Source organism: Rhagoletis zephyria, unplaced genomic scaffold, assembly GCF_001687245.7.
Source record: "Rhagoletis zephyria isolate East Lansing unplaced genomic scaffold, Rhagoletis_zephyria_1.1 Rzeph_scaffold_00002, whole genome shotgun sequence".
Lineage (NCBI taxonomy): Eukaryota > Metazoa > Arthropoda > Insecta > Diptera > Tephritidae > Rhagoletis > Rhagoletis zephyria.
In genome coordinates this window covers 1,473,562-1,491,460 of record NW_016157086.1, presented here as the reverse complement: position 1 = coordinate 1,491,460, position 17,899 = coordinate 1,473,562, and the positions used below count along the sequence as shown (strand labels likewise).

Genomic DNA, 17,899 nt, shown 5'->3' with positions numbered 1-17,899 from the left:
TATTTCTATAATTTAAATTTTTTCTCAACTGCATATTTATTTTGCTGGGAAGATCTCTGCTTGTTGAAAGTCTCTGCTTTAAGGGTATGTGATTGAAAATTTCCCAGCTCATCTAGGTGCAAACGTTTCAGTATAAAGAAAGGTTCGAACACTATACGAAGACCTCTGACAAATTCTTAAATTCTATTACGAATATGCACAAGCCATCTGCGACTATAAAAAACATACACTATAATGTTGCCTCTAACCTTGCTGGTGTTTGCTTTCCAAATTACTTTTAAAACTTTTGACCACCGGCACACATTTTTCTTCGTTATTCGATTACCCAAAAGTTGGTTCAGTAGACTTTGTTGTAACGCTATGCCAAGACTTGCATCGAAACTAAAAACATATGTTTGTACATATATACATACATATATACATACATATGTACATACTTTTAAGTGCAAGAATGGCAAAAGTTGTATTGAATATAAATTAGAACTAAAAATCAGCAGCCAACACTGAAAGAAAGTTCTTACACAAAAGCTAAGAGAGTAAGAAATATTTAATTACGAAAATAATTGAATAAAATTTCTAGAAATTGTAGTGGTGGCAACCAAGACATTGTACATAGTGCATAGACATTGTGTATAGCGCTCACAGCAACACGTCCTTGCTGCGAAGGCAATGTTTTGCTATATTCAGTTTTTGAGGCAACTAACTATGTATACACAGCATAGTTTTCAGCTCTGTACGTACGATCCGAGAGAAAATTAACCAAAAACTAATAACCGAAAATTGTTGTCAGCTGAAGGGCAAGGATAAAAGAAACAAAAAATTCCAATTGCAGCTGCCAAAAATTAAGTGGGTCCAGGCCAATGCTGCGGGGTGTTGCTTCTGGCTGCTGCTTTTTGTGAAGTTTCTTTCCTAGGCATTCTGGTTGTGCGCTGCTGTTTTTGTTAGTGAATGTTGCTTGTCTGCTATGCTCTTGCTGGTAGTTTCTACACTCAAATTTTATTCTTATTGTATGTTGATTTGTTTGCTAACAACATTTCTCAACTGTGTAAGAATTTGATCCTGAAAATCATTAACATCAAGGTGCAGCGAAATAGATATGTATGTGACATTTTTTTAGTAAAGATTTTTTCAAACCAAACGCATAGGTCCTTTGGACAAATTTACTTTTTAAAATAATCAATATGAAAAAATTCTTAAATTTTTAATAATATTCTAAAGTGAAACTTCTTAATAGAGTTCGGAGATGCTTGCGCAAAATATTTGAGCCCGCGTTGAACGGTTGCGTTGAATGCCACTGGGAGCGGGGAGAGACAAAGAGAATAGGGATAGCCCTTGCACGGTGCACGATTTGCAAAGTTTTCTTATAGGAATGCCGGGTTTCGACAACGAATATGAAGATAAATATCAAGTAAGTATTTTTTTTTTGAAAATTCGAATAAGTTCGAATCAAATCGAAGTTCCAAGTGATTAATCGAATGGTTGGGCAATGTTCGCAATTCGGAAAAAATTGAATTTCAACCTCCACTACCAATTCATACGCTCTAGCCGAAAAATTTGTAGCGCCAGACATTTCTTCTTCTTCTTATTTGGCACTGTAACCGCCTAAGCGATTTTAGCCGAGTTCAACAAAGCACGCCAGTCATTTTCTTTTCTGTGCCAACTGACGCCAATTGGAAACGCCAAGTGAAGCCAAGTTCTTCTCCACCTGGGTTTTCCATCTCCGTGGGGCCTGCCTCTTCCTCTGCTACCACCAGCGGGTTCAGAGTCGAATACTTTCAGAGCTGGAGCGTCGGTGTCCATTCGAACGACATGACCAAGCCAGCGGAGCCGCTGTATTTTAATTCGCTGCACTATGTCCATGGCATTGTAAAGCTCACACAGCTCATCTTTCCATCGTCTGTAATACTCGCCGTCGCCAACGTGTAAAGGCCCGTAAATCTTCCGCAAAATCTTTCTCTCGAATACTCCAAGAGCCGCCTCATCGGATGTTGTCATTGTCCATGCTTCTGCGCCATATACCAGCACGGGCATGATGAGTGACTTATAGAGTTTGGTTTTCGTACATCGAGAGAGGACTTTACTCCTGAATTGCCTACTCAGTCCAAAGTAGTACTTGTTAGCAAGAGTGACTCTGCGTTTGATTTCTATGCTGACATTATTTTCGGTGTTAATGCTGGTTCCCAAGTAAAGGAAATTCTCTACTTTCCCGAAATTGTAACTGTCAACAGTGACGTGGGTGCCAAGGCGCAAATGTGCTGACTGTTTGTTTGATGACAGGAGATCCTTCGTCTTGCCCTCGTTTACCACCAGACCCATTCGCTTTGCTTCCCTATTCAACTTGTAAAAGGCAGAACAAACTTCGAGGTTTTTGTTACCGATGATGTCGATGTCATCGGCATAAGCCAGCAATTGAACGCTCTTGTAGTTAATTGTTCCTGAGCGGTTCAGTTCTGCAGCTTTTATTATCTTCTCCAACATCAGATTAAAAAAGTCACATTAAAGGGAGTCGCCCTGTCTGAAACCCCGTTTGGTGGCGAACGGCTTGGAGAGGTCTTTCCCAATTCTGACGGAGCTGGTGGTATTGCCCAACGTCATATTACACAGGCAACTCCTTTTAGTTCTGTCGAAAGCGGCTTTACAATCGACAAGTAGGTGGTGAGTGTCGATCGTTTCCTCGCGGGTCTTTTCCAAGATTTGACGTATTGTGAATGCCTGATCTATGGTGGATTTGCCAGGTCTGAAGCCACACTGATAAGGTTCAATCAGTTCGTTGGCGGTGGGCTTCGGTCTTTCGCACAGTACGCTCGATAAGACTTTGTAACCTATGCTTAGAAGGCTAATCCCGCGGTAGTTGGCGCGGATGGCGGGGTAGCCTTTCTTGTGGATTGGGCATACTTAAGCATACTTAAATTCCAGTCGTCGGGCATGCGTTCATCTGACCATATTCTGCATAAGAGTTGATGCATACACCTTATCAACTCCTCGCCATCGTACTTGAATTGCTCAGCTGGCAGGCTGTCAGCTCCAGCAGCTTTGTTGGTTTTCAGTCGCGTTATTGCTATTCGTACCTCGTCATAGTCAGGCGGAGGAACGTCGACTCCGTCATCATCGACTGCGGGCTCGGGTTCTTCTTCTCCACAACTTTCAGTGCTGCTACTATTCAGTAACGCGGACAAGTGTTCCCTCCATAATTTAAGTACGCTCTAAACATCGGTTACTAGGTCGCCATTGTTGTTCTTACAGGAGTAGGCCCTGGTCTTGAAACCTTCCGTAAGTCGCCTAACTCCCTGGTAAAATTTTCGGGTATCCTTCCTGTCGGCCAGCATTTCCAGCTCTTCGTACTCACGTATTTCCGCCTCTTTCTTCTTATTGCGGCAAATACGTCTCGCTTCCCTCTTCAGATCCCTATAGCGGTCCCACATAGCGCGCGTTGCGTCCGATAGCAGCTAGGCCCTGTAGGCTGTTTTTTTTCTCTGCAGCTTCCTGACACTCCTCATCGTACCAGTTGTTCTTTCGGGCTCGCTGAAATCCGACTACTTCTTCGGCGGCGACTTAGGAAAATAAAAACAGTTTTCTAGGGTAGCTTTAAAAGAGGAAAGTTGTTAAATTTTTTTTTTATTAAAGACTAGCTGACCCGGCGAACTTCGTCCGGCCAAATATTTATTTTTTTATTGAAACATTTGGTCCGACGTTTTCACCAAAATTCACGTTCAAGTTTGGTTTTGTGGTCGTCAGAAAGCATATTCTCTATTTCCGTCATAAATAATCTAACATGTCCGTGAAGAAGTTCTTGCGGCAACAATGATCCGGTACGATGATGAATCGTCCTTCAATCTGTATCCTTGTATTGTTGTATCCCGTATCCTGTGTCCTTGAATCTGCAGGCAATTTCAAGATGGCGGAGTATCATTGGTCTACAGAAATCCAATATAAATAGACTTACTTCAGACGAAATATCATAAATGTCTTACAATTTTCTTTGAAGGCATTCATCAAGAATTGTCTTTATTCTGTTTAGTCACAGTAAACCAAGGACCGCAATGGTTATGGTAGTAGATTTAACGGTGGAAACTTGAATACTTTGATGCCTGGTATCTCCGAATGACTTCACTTGACAATTTGTAGCAATAACTCGACTCCAGCGCAACCTTGCTGATCTTTTTTGCAATACAATTGCCACTATTTTACCACTATATATCTCTATTATAAGACAAATCGGATCAAAAATATGATTTTTGGTAATAATTCGACTCCAGAGCCACCTGGTGTTTTAATGTGAACCACACACACGTACCGAAGAATTATATATGTATTTACAGGTAGGGAAAAGTTTCAGTATATTTGGAAGGTGCCACGCCCACTTTTCTTCATGAGTATGGGAGTGATACCATATCAAGTTTCAGGACTCTACCACAAATACTTCCAGAGATATGCGATATGAGAAATTCGATTTGTATGGTGACGAAATTTATTATCGGCCTATAACCAAAAGGTGTCCACAATTTCAAAGAAATCGGTACAGCCGTTTGCGAGATCACCTCTTATAAAAATAGGGAACTTCTCTTTATATAATTAGTATAGATATTAAGAATGTATACGTAAATAGCCAATACCCGATTGCTTTCTGACGCCTTAAAACGCCTTTCCAACTGTAAAACAATCATTCAATTCTATTTTATTTATATCTATAATACGTGTACCGAATTTAAAGAAAAACGGACCATATGTACAATTTTTTTGAATAGATCTGTCCCTGGTCCACATATCAAAAAAGAGTATTCAATATGTAAATCCTCGTAATAAGCTACCTATGCCCCAAATTTCAAGCAAATCAGAACATAAAGAAAATTTTTTCGAAATCCGGAAAAAAGATATTATATGATAATCTCGGCAAAAAGCTACCTGCGCCCCAAATTTCAAGCAAATCGGACCATAAATAAGATTTTTTTCGAATAGATCGAAAAGTATCCTATATGTTATCGAGGCAAAAAGCTACCTACGTACTAAACTTCAAGTAAATCTGACCATAAATAACATTTTTTCAAATGGCCCCTGGTCCACTTACCGGAAAAAAGAATCCAGAAAGCAACCTACGTACCAAATTTTAAGCAAATCGGACGATAAATACGATTTTTCGAGTAGATCGGTTCCTGGTCCACTTACCGCAAAAAACAGGATCCTATATGCTAATCTAGGTAGAAAGCTACCTACGCACCAAATGTTAAGCAAATCGGACCATAATAAGATTTTTTCGGTCCCTGGTCAACCTACCCGAAAAAAGTAATTAAATTTTGGCCTAAAACATGCTTGTTGCTGAAAGCTACTTATATACAAAATTTCATGAAAATCGTACGAGCCGTTCGCGAGATTACCTTCTTCTTCTTCTCTTTACATAATTAGTATAGATAGATATAGATATAAGGAACAGCTGTTCGTGAACGGCGGTTTCCGACTAAATTTCAGTTTTTTGCAAAAGTATACATACATATGTCATTCCTGTCATAAATATATCGATGGTCCTTTACAAAAACGACACAATTCAAAATTCAAAAAATAAAAACTCATACTATTGTTAAGTGACTAATGTCTTTAATCGTTGTCTTATTCATGTATAATCTTTACTACTTCCTTAGTTAGGATTAGACATGGGTTAGCCAAGGATTAGAGACATGATCCTGTTAACAGTAATAAGGGAGTTGATTTTTTGAATTTTGAGTTGTGTCGTTATTGCAGAGGACCATCGATATGTGAATTCATATATTTCGATAATTAAATAAATTCGAGCATAAATACGATTTTTAGTTACATATACATATGTAACTTAATTTCAGCGCCACCTGGCGCCAATTTTTTTTCGAAAGAATTCTTTTTCCTGTTATCAATACATATTTTGAATCTGAGGAGAATCGGACCATAAACACGATTTTTAGTAATAACTCGAATCAAGCGCCACCTGACGGCTCTTTTTTTTGCAATGGTATTGTTTTTCCTGTTGTCAATAGATCTCTCAAATATGAGGCGAATCGGGCCATAAATACTGGTTTTACTAATAACTCGACTCCAACGCCACCTGGCGGCTCTTTTTTTTGCAATGGTATTGTTTTTCCTGTTGTCAATAGATCTCTCAAATATGAGGCGAATCGGGCCATAAATACTGGTTTTACTAATAACTCGACTCCAGCGCTACCTAGCGGTTGTTTTAAAACTTATTCTGCTATTCGGAAGGTAGACAAATTCAGAAAACAAATATCATAAACATCGGTCCGGTTGAGTTATAAATGGTGTAACTAACACGACTTTGTTTTGTATATATAGATAGCGAAAAGGTGAGAAGTTTCTTAAAATCTATTAAATACAGTTCATTTCCGATCTAGCTATTAATTTTTCTATTTGAAACCGCCTATTTTCAGCTTTGTTACCTGTTTCAGGTTTTTGAGTTTATAATAAATTTTCGAGTCCAGCTATATTATTTAGAGATATTTAATTGAAAGCTACTGAGCTGTTAATGCTTACTAGCAATATAAATTCAGTTACTTTCTTTGAGTAAGCATGGATCAGCACCACTATCGAGAACGCAAAGGCGCATGTAATCTTAAAAGAAAAATTTTAAATTAAAATCAACAATTCATACTATGTTCAGGTCCAAGCAGTATGACGTATGCATAAAGCAATCTTTCGTGTTTAATCTAGTTGATTGCATTTTTCGACAATTTACTTTATACATTTTCTCACTTTACTTTCAAGCCATGTAGCTTTTCTAGCTCTTCTATCAACGCAGCTTCTATATCTAGCTTATGTTAGTCTGTAACGGAAATGAGTGAACGTATTATACTCGTACAAGTGAAATTCTTTAATCTTTTCCGGTTTGCTTTTCTCTCTTCTTTGCTGACCACAGACTGCTGTTATCTCATTTGAAGTCGATTTGACAGACATGTGGTCCCCGTGTGACATTGCGATGTACGTATGTACATGCAGACATATGTAAGTATACATATACACATATGTTCTAAGCATATATAAAAGTAAGCATAAATAAAAATACATTCAACAAATACATATGTGTATATATGTAGTTATAAGCATACATACATAGGTATATACTAAAACGTTTGTTGAAGGTAACAAAAAAATTATATTTTAATTCAAGTTGCTTGTACAAAACCCACTCATAGTAAGTTTCAATTGGGTGTTAAATATTTGAAACTGCTAAGTGCTGCAAGTATAGGCGTTTCGGGTGCACTAAAATATTGCATCAGAGAAGCACGAGCAATTTTCTCAACCTGTGCCCTATCGATCTGCAACTTAAAGAAGTAGATATGAAATCGGCAGTTAGACTCATTTCCAGTGAGTCAGAGCTATGGGGGGCAAGGCACTTTGGTCACGAAAAGGAATTGTGAAAGGCCACAATCGGTAAAGTAGCCAACTTTGATTTAAGCAGAGAAGTTGAAGACCGATTACCATAAAGAAGTGAATGGAAAAGAGACCGGGTGGTTGATATAGATACTATCCCTATCTGAACTGATAAGAATCCAAGATGGATAGCAATATAGGAGCAGGAATCTATTCCGAGGAGTTTGGTTTCATATAATCTCTTTGGATAGGCAATTTGAAAAATCTACGGAGCCTGAAAAATCTTTGGTTATAGCGCCGCCCACAAATACAAAGCAATTAGCAATGGCATATCCGGTTATCAACTCTATATGGTTTGAGTTTCCGGATATGGAAATATAAAGGCAAAGAGAAAGCTGATAAATTGGCAAAAGAGTAAGAGCATTTGGATGAATCCGAACCGGTGGCATGTGGTGCGCCTGTAGAATAATTCAAAGAAAAATGTATCTTAGTTTCCTTAAACTGGCTAGAAATAAGTGGTCAAATATACCGCCTTTGAAGATATCAAACGAACTATGGTCTGACTATAACAAATTGACCTGAATTTCCTTAATAAATCAAGCGTAGAAGTATTCCGAAGGAAATCCAGACTGTAGGCAGCTAAAAGACTAAATTCGTAAAACTTGGGAAATATGTCTAAAATTGGCAAATTGTGCATTGAAAATGGCGGTAAACCGATTAATCTGTTCTGACTTCACCGATTTGCCTGTATGGTTATCGTAGCAGCCATTCCTTTAAATATACACATTGGATAAAAGGCTTTATGGGGTGCCCATAGGCAAAATGTATGTAGCATAAAAAGTGGAGACTTCATCCGCCATTTGAGTGTCTTAAAACCAATCAGTAATGATCCTCTTAAATTGGTAGAGATAACTATACAAGTCCTAAAAGCTTATGATACGGCCCTGCAAATCCTGGTTGTCAGAATTATCAATGCCATCACATTGGGAATTTTTGTAGACGTTGAATGTACTTTCGACTATTCCGCCATCATATGATCGTTAGGCAGAAGGGGGTCACGATATCACGTGGGGAGTTCATAGGGTTGTCTTCAGGGCGGTGTGCTGTCTCTCATGCTCTGGTGCTTGACAATTGATTCTCTGCTGGTGAAGCTTAATAGCTCTAGCATCTATGGCCAGGTCTATGCATACGACAGGCTCTTCTCTGGCAACTTTTTTTTGTTTAAATTTGGCTGAACTCTTGGCATTCGGCTGCACTGTGGGCCGCTCGTAATTCACAATTGTTCAGCTCAATCGGATACTGTAAAGTGGGTGAAACTTAACTTGCAAGATTTGATGACATAGTTTAAGATTTTTACTTGGATGGTTTCAGTTAGTTAGTGAGCTATACTTTTACAAAAGAAAGCAATAAATATACAAAATAAAACTAGCTAAAACTTCTTGAAATGTCGCGTCCGTATTTGTTTACTCGCAATCGTAGTTATTGAAAATAAGCAGCATTTTTCGCATTAAAGCCTGGTTTTCGCTACCATTGCATCCTATGCTAGGTATAACCCCTGCTTCCCCTTCACCTATATCCTAATTTCATTAGAGGTAAATTTATCAAACAACCTGCCCCTTTTTGAAGTGAGTTAAATTGCCCATTTAGCTTGAAATTACTTCCAACTCCACTTAGAACTGGTTGCTTTATTAAACAACTGACTAATTGCTAGACAACAACAAGCAGCAATTATGTGTCATTAAGCTTTCAACAACAATTGTATGCAAACAACAGTAAATCCAAGTCGCACAGTAATTACACAGGTATATAATTCAATTAGAGTTAATTATAAACTGAAAATGCGCGCTGAATGCAAAAGAAGTGAAACGCTTCATAAAAAAAATAAGATCGAGTAAAAAAATGAAGCACAACGTTTATACTAGGTTAAGTTTGAAATTGAAGTTTTTATGAATTGCGAAATATTAACACGCCATAAAGTAGTAGTAAGAAAAAAGCACGAGGAGTGGAAAAGTAAAAGCGAAGGAAGGGAATGATGAAAGGGCGGCCGTATGCCGCTCTCTGAGCCAGTTCCTCGAAAATCGCTAAAAATACCTTCATCAGCAGTAAAAGCAGCAAAGCAGTCCACATTTTGTGGTAAATTATAATTTGTTGCATGCCACACATGTTTCCATACATGCCAAGCAACTGTAAACACTCATATGCACCGGTATTGTGGCGTTGTTGTATGACGGCCAACAGGCAACCATAAATAGCTCAGCAATTTAAAATCGCCACTTTGTGCGCGCGTCAAGGTAATAAAGTTACAATAAGAAATTGCAACTACCGTTGGGCAACAGTTATTACGCATACATACCAGCATAAATACTTATATACTAACATACATATATGAAGCTCATCCGGTTAGGTGAGTACACGAATGCCGGAATGAAAAATGTTAAATGCCTAAAAAACTTAAGTATGAGTGGAGTGAAAGTTTAGCTGGATATATTCTTGGAGTTTCAAGTTAGCGTGTAGCATGTGGCATATGTCAGGTGTCCTGTTGTATGTATGTATGTGTTTGGGTGCGTTCGGAAGGGGTGTGCTTTTGTGTTGCGAATGTAAATAGGCATTTAAAGTGGAACACATATTTCAAATAGTTGAGGACACGCCCATTGTAAAAATGTCATAATTATGCGGCTGCTTCACAAAATGCATAAAAGGTGGAACAATTGGCTTTTATTCGAAGAAAAACCTCCTAAAAAATTAAAAAAAAAACAAGCTATGTACACTAACTACTTACTACTGCAGTAAACAAGTGGCAAATTTGTATATTCAAATTTATTACATTTAAGATAAGATGAGTTTAAATAGCAGTCTATGACAAAAACATGTTTTATCCCTAGTAAACTACTATTAAGCAGTATGGAATATATGTGGGTTGCATGTGGATTTTATGAAAATTTTCTAAGATTGCGAAAGGAAATTGTACATCGCTAATTTGGTAAAAAAGTTTAGAATTAAATTTGGATGGCATTCTAAACATTTTGTGTAATGTAAGGCAAGTATATACATTTTAAGCTGTGCTTGCATTTCCATTTACTTTCCATTTACAACTTCAAAAACATCTTTCGTTTTCTATTTTGGTCTGGATCTTTATTGCTTATACATATAACTAGCAGTTTGGAAACACATTTCAGACACCTAGGCTTGGGTAGTTCTTGAACTAAACGAACTAAAAATTAGTTCGTATCAATGAACTAGTTCACTAGTTCGGTATTTTCATTGAACCAAATTTTATCAGTGTTACTATTTCTCATTTTGGAACGTGATATTTTAGAATTAGGTTGAAAAACGCCTTATCTCAGAAAACTTCACGAACGCTTTACCTCAGAATTTGGTTTAAAAACGACCTTGCTCAACTGAAATTATACTTAAAAAATTTGTTGAGATAGGGCATTTTTGAACTGGTTGCCGAGATAGGTTGATCTTCCATAAAGGTGTCGATATATAAATGTATTTATCAATTGAACTATATGGATTAAAGACCTAGTTCAGTAAGGTGAACGAAGTACAGCTGAAAGGTTCACTCAAAATAACTAAAGTGCCCAACTCTACAGACACCGCAATTGTGGGGGAAATTGTTAAGAGCACATTATAATTAATTTAATTTAATTTTACTTAATTTACAAAAATAAATCAGTAACACAGTACCACAAAATCATGTGGAGCATATGTGGATTTTGTTAAAATATTCTAAGATCGCGAATTAAAAATGTGTGTTGCTAATTTACTGGAAACTTTTTAGAATTAAATGTGGATGGTATTCGAAAATTTTGTGGAATTTCGTTTCCCATTTTGGACACTTGAAGCGAAGATTTACGAGCATGTAGCGTGAAAGAAAAATCGACTAACCACTGAGCAATGGTTTGTTGTGGAAGTTGATCAGTAGTAATGTGTTTACACTGAGTACGAGAAGTGGTATTTATGTGGACAGCAAGAAAATAAAGCGAGCATTTCGCATTTCCCTGACAGCTGACGCACATCGGCTAACGCAGTGACCCTTTAATACCAAATTTAACCGACCCCGCACCACCCAACGGCTAAATTTTTTGTGGAATTATTTCTTTCCATTAAAGTAATATATACATTTGTATACACATGCTCTAAATATAAAACAAATGGGACTATAAATATATAGAGGTTTTTCAGATATCTCTACTCCTGCGCCACCTGTCTGGAACAATTTTTCGTGGAGTTATTCTCTTTCATGTAAGTAATATAAATTCTAAACATGAACCTTTTCGAATCATAAATACGGGGTTTTCAAATATCTCGACATCTACGTCAAATATAAAGTTTTCAAGCTGCCGAAGCCGCTATTAGTAGCAGTGGAAGAGAAAGGCTTTCTCTACTTATCAAAGATCAAGTGGAGAGAAACTGATCAAAGGACAATTTTGGCGTACAAGTAGAATTTCTTATAAAATTTATTGCGCCTATTTATTCTTTTCTTCATTTCAGCGAAATCCCTCTGGTAGTTCTTTCACTTTGAGCAGAAACAGTAAAATTTGCTGCAAAATAATGTAAGGAGAATAGATTTAAGCATTATTGTCTTAATTTACTTTCGATTAATCAAGCAAAGCCTACTGAACATATACATGGGCGAAGAAAAAATTTGAGCCATACAATTATCTCACTTCAACTTAGGTCAGCAAAAAAAGAAAAGAAAAATAGGAAAATTTCCAACCAGCATTCGCCATATAAAACTCATTTTTACGTTGATAGCCGCAGGAGTATCCGCCCAAGCGGCAAAACGGTAAACAAAATTAATAAAATATTTATTAACACGAGTAAATCAGCAGAAAGGGATAATGAATAAATAATGGATCAGTAGGAAAAAAATCAAACCATAACAAAACAAAAAAAAAATCTGCACATAAAGGAACAAAAGAATAAATACAAATAAAAACAAGAGTGTGCCGGCAATAATGTTGCATTAATGGCAAACAAAATTGGCAGAGGAAAGGCGAGACATGGAAGCGTAGTAAAAAAGGACGAAGGCAAAATTATGAAAATATAATAAGCGAGCGGAAAGGCGGCAGTAAAAATATATGTGGAGTTAGGTGGATTAGAATTTGGTAAAAACAAGTAAGAGCAGCGCTGTCTTCGGCTTTGCCGAAGGCTTCATACCTTTCATGAACATCTGCAAATTTTAATTTGACAGATTACTGCATTTGAATACATCTGCATACATCGATAGAGGAGTTACATACTTATATAAAAATCGCATCTAAACAATCAGAGGAATGGAAGATATACCTTATATTAGCACCAATCTAAGTGATTTTCCCTGCTATGTGATCGGTATGTAAACCGGTAACACAATTTATTGGGTTTAGTTTCCTTCATAAAGGAGATATATCGCAAAAACTGGTATCTGAACAATCAGTGGTATAGGAGATAAAGCTTATACAGCATAGATTTTGACGATTTTCTCAGTAGACTTTGTATTATTATTTATAAAATATCTTACGAAATTTATCGGTTTTAGCTGTTCAAATAAAGGAGTTTTACAGTAAAATCCCATATCTGAACAATCAGATGTATGGAAGATATATGTTGTAGTCATCCGATCCTTGTTATTTTCACTGTAAGTATTCTGTTAATAATGAGTGAAAATGGTGCGAAATTTCATGTTCCTAGCTGCATAAATGGAGGAGTTGTGATAAAAGGCCTCATTTCTGAACAATCAGTTGTATGGGGGCTGCAGGTTATAGTAACCCGATCTTTGTTATTTTCACTGTAAGTATTCTGTTGGTAATGGGTGCAAGTACTGCAAAATTTCATATTCCTAGCTACATAAATGGAGGAGTTATAACGAAAAATTTTATATCTGAACAATCAGTTGTATGGGAGCTATAGGTTATAGTGACCCGATCTTTGTGATTTTCACTGTAAGTATTCTGTTGGTAATGGGTGCAAGTACTGCAAAATTTCATATTCCTAGCTACATAAATGGGGGAGTTATAACGAAAAATCTCATATCTGAACAATCAGTTGTATGGGAGCTATAGGTTATAGTTACCCGATCTTTTTAATTTTCACTGTAAGTTTTCTGTTGATAATTATTGAAAACAGTGCGGAATTTCATGTTCCTAGCTATATAAATGGAGGAGTTATAACGCAAAATTTTATATCTGAACAATCAGTTGTATGGGAGCTATAGGTTATAGTGACCCGATCTTTGTAATTTTCACTGTAAGTATTCTGTTGATAATGGGTGCAAGTACTGCAAAATTTCATGTTCGTAGCTGCATAAATGGAGAAGTTATAACGAAAAATCTCATATCTGAACAATCAGTTGTATGGGAGCTATATGTTATAGTGGTCCGATTCTTCCGGTTCCGACAAATGATTAATACATTATAAAAATACACCCACCTACCAAATTTTATCCGGATATCTCGAAAACTGAGAGACTAGATTGCATAAAAACAGACGGACAGACAGACAGACGGACAGACGGACAGACGGACATGGCTAAATCGACTCAGCTCGACGTTCTGATCATTTAAGTATACATTTTAATGGGTCTATCTCTTTTCATTCTGGTACTTACAAACATCGGACCAAAGTTATAATACCATTTCATGCTCATGAAAGGTATAAAATTGTGTATGTATGGATGCAAAAAACACTATATCGCATACCATCTTCAAAAGATTCACAACTCAAAATTTGGCAATTTCGGAACTTTTATTTACCTATCAGCAAAAGCTGGAGCAAATTTTTTCTATAATTTGTTTAAAAAACCAAAGGCAAGGTCGCCCTTGCCCACATGATTAGCATGTGCCACGCTTTTCGCATTTTCTGACAAACGTACAATTTTGAGTTTGGACTCTTTTGAAGACGGTGTACGATATATCTAAGTATGAATGTAAGTATGTTTGTGTGCATAAGCATAGAACAAATTCTATTCAAAATAGGCGAGGGTGTGACTAAACAAGTACATATGTATATAAATATCCATATTATTGCTAAGTCGATGTAAATGGGTCTCAATGGATTCATTCGATTCTATACAGTTTAGGAAGTTGATGGGAAACTGTGAAATCGGTTTGGGAAAGTGGGTGATAAAATAAAAACAAGACGAGAAAAATTAGTAGCGTATATAAAATACCGATAGATGTAGGAGTAGGAAAAATTTAGTGAATTTCGTTCTATATGTGTGCAGACAATGCATATACATTAGGGTGGGTCGAAAAACACAAAATGTTTGATACGAAAATTATACATGTCTTAACAGTTGGTATTTTAATTCCTTATTCTTCAAAAGAAATCCTGGCTCCCTGCGACAATATCTTCAGCCTGCGGAATGAGCTTGAAAAATTGAAAATAACATTGGAATATGTACACCTTGTCCAAATTTTAACGACTTGTGTAGATCAAATCTGGAACTTATTTCCTATCATAAAATTAAAAAAATAATAATAATTGGACAGAATAAAAGTAAGTAACTTCAATATTTTAATAGATTAAAAAATTAAGTAGGAAATAAAGATTAATTGCTTAAAGTATTGATGTTACTTACTTTTAATTTGTCCAATTTATTTTTTCTGTGATTTTATGATAAGAAATAAGTTCCGGATTTGATCTACGTAAGTCGTTGTAACAATTTGAAAAATTTATATTCTCACTCTTATTTTAATAGTGTTTTCCGACCCGCCCTAATATACATATATACGAGTATAAGAAACGATGGAAAGCGCTGTAAATAAAGCGAAGGTTTATCATTGCCGATATTTTGTTTACGAGTTAGTTTATTAATTTTTCATTAAAGGTCATTGCATACATAAATATATGTATTCACCTGTGCACATAAATATACGACAGAATATAAAAACGCATTTTCAGTCAAAACGTTCCAAGATATGGTTACATGCAAAATGTCAGACCCGGACGTAAGAAACCCATCCAATGAAAATGTTCATCAAGCCTAGATTAGAAAACGACCCCTTAAATTTTTTTAAAGACTACGATTTGAAGAATTTTATTTAGAATGGCCGGTCCCTTAATGCGGAAGTTATCTTTGCATGGCTGGTTGATATCCTTGTGAGATCAAAGGCGGCAATTCGTTATATTCTATAGATTAGAGATGGTAAGGGGACTATTAAACGCTGGAATATCTACCACAAATTCCAAGTAAAGCAACGCAAACTCAGCGTCAGTGGAGCTACATCGGCAAGTACAGCCGCCAATTTACTTCAAGACGGCATACTTCTACATACATATATCGTATATGGGTAATTTAAGCCAATGCTCCGACGGAAGAGAAAGACCTAAAGATTTATTCTATTAGTTCTTAGAGTGCGTCGACACCGAAAGGCGAGCGGTGCCGAGTGAAGCAAGGCAGAGCAAAGCAAATATGTTGGTGTTCACACTGAGCGAAGCAGAGCGGAGCGGAGTTTTTGCGGGTAATCGGTTGAAAAGATATGATAAAACTTACATACCTTCAATAAAAATCGGCTAAAAAATATTTATTCAATTTGCTTAAATTGCTTTCTCTAAAAACACATTTTTAACCGACTTCAAAAAGAGGAGGGGCTATACATGTAATCGCCGGAATATTTCTGTTTGAATGTTACGGCATAAAATTGGACCATGTAAACCTTTTTCGACAATATCTCATTTTATCGGAAAGATGGTACCTCAAGGGTGGCCCAAGCTAAATTGGTTTAGTTCAGATCGTTGGATCCTGAATTTTTATATGAGCATTGAAATAGTTATTTTTTCATAACAAATTACTTGTTATTTAATTATTCTCAAAAAAGAGAGTTTAACATCTAAACAAAATTCTTTGCTTTCAGCTCCAAAACGCTGCATTAATTTGAAAGCTTGGCTTTGCCTGGAAGGAATTCGCTCGTATAAGCTCACAGTGGTCTCAAATGAAAAAGTAGCGTAGAGCCTCCAATTCTTAATCGATTGTAGATGTTATTTTTTTTTTTTAATAAACTATGCTCACCAAAATAATTATAATAATAATTTTTTTTTTAATTTTCAAAAAAAAACTTGATATGTGCAGTTTTAAAGCCTCATGTCCGCTGTGGCTGAGTGGTTGGAGGTGCGTACTAGCTCTTGGTCCGAGCTACATATTACATATATATGTACATCTAAATTAGAAAAAGTTTTTTCTGACAGCGGTCGCGCACGTCTGTGCAGCGACATCAAAAAGCTGAAATCGCAATGGAGGGTCATCGATTTCCCGGCCTCACCACCCCACTCTTGTCCTCAGCAAGCAATCTAAAAAAAAGGGTTATGACGAAGAGTAGCACGCTGCCACAGAAAGGAAAGTTTATGAGTACAACCGGGCATCTAAGCCGAAGTTGCTTATATGATGGAAGGAAAGATGCGCCTTGGCACGTGAGTGTGAGAAGTTTGAAATGCTGGATAGTGCAAATCGGCCGAATTTCTGTAAGTACGCAACCTTCGAAAATCCATGGCCACCTAATTTATCGAGGAGACACCTCTCCAATCAATTGTATGGAACAAGCGTCGGAATCTAAGGTGGGTGTGATGACTTGGATTCCTAAATAGATGATGCCGGAATGTACCTATGTTACTTTACCGGATCATGACGAAGTTAGAATTGCAAAAAAAAGGTAAAAAAGAGGCTAATATATTCAAAATGGCCGTAAGGTGCTGGTGAGATTTCGTAACAATATATGCAAGGTCTTAACGAATATATTATATGAAAGATTGTGACACTAGTGCTGATAAATCAACCATTAACCAGATATTAATTTATATACCAAGCGAGGTTTCATGTGTTGAGTGTTCTGCCTTCCAAAGGCCGGATAGAGAAGCAAAGAGTGCCAAGTGTCTTAGTTTTCGCTTGCAATTCTTTTATTTTTTGATAACTTTTATTAAAAATATCCTGTTTTCCCACATTTTTCTGGCGATAGTATGTTTGCTTGTTTATAAGGCTTAAACTTACTCCATTCAATTTTTACACGTATAAAAATCAAATATTTTTCCAAAATACTTTCTCACTCACCTCACGTCCGTTCTCTTGCTGACAGTCGGCGCGCCCTCGCTTCAGCAACACTCCATCATCCAAGCTGTCCGCACTACAACGCCTTGCATATTTACCAGCACCACCACCACCACCACCGCTGCTAGGCCCACCCACAATGCCAGCAGCTGCCTCCAGCAAATGACCGCTCTTTTCGCCTGTCACATGCAGCTGATGTGTTTGTTGTTGATAGTGATCATCCTGTGGTGGATGCTTCTTCTTTTCAGTATTGTCGTCATCATGATGATGATGGCGATTGTGTTTATGGTGATGATGCTGATGTGTCGCTAGTCGACAGCAGATACGCGCATAGGTACATTGCAGCGCCTCAGCCAGCAGCGCGCCCAAACTGGAGAGGCACATCAACATGAGCGGTACACCGATGAGGGCATATAAAATGGTGGCGATTTTACCGGCAGGCGTACGTGGTGTTAAGCTGCCATGACCTATAATAAAAAAGAAATAATAGTGATTATAAATTTAGTTAGATTATCTGTGGAG

At 37.0% G+C, this 17,899-nt stretch overlaps 1 protein-coding gene across 5 annotated transcripts in view; it reads right to left on the bottom strand.

Annotated features, from left to right (window-relative positions):
- Positions 1 to 17,899, bottom strand: part of LOC108367169 (uncharacterized) — a 252,009-nt gene that overhangs the window by 53,359 nt on the left and 180,751 nt on the right. For all 5 annotated transcript variants that reach the window (XM_017622059.1, XM_017621797.1, XM_017621860.1 and 2 more), the window contains one exon: positions 17,381 to 17,844. In XM_017622059.1, the coding sequence (XP_017477548.1) occupies positions 17,381 to 17,844 (464 nt within the window). The remainder of the gene's footprint in view (positions 1 to 17,380; positions 17,845 to 17,899) is intronic.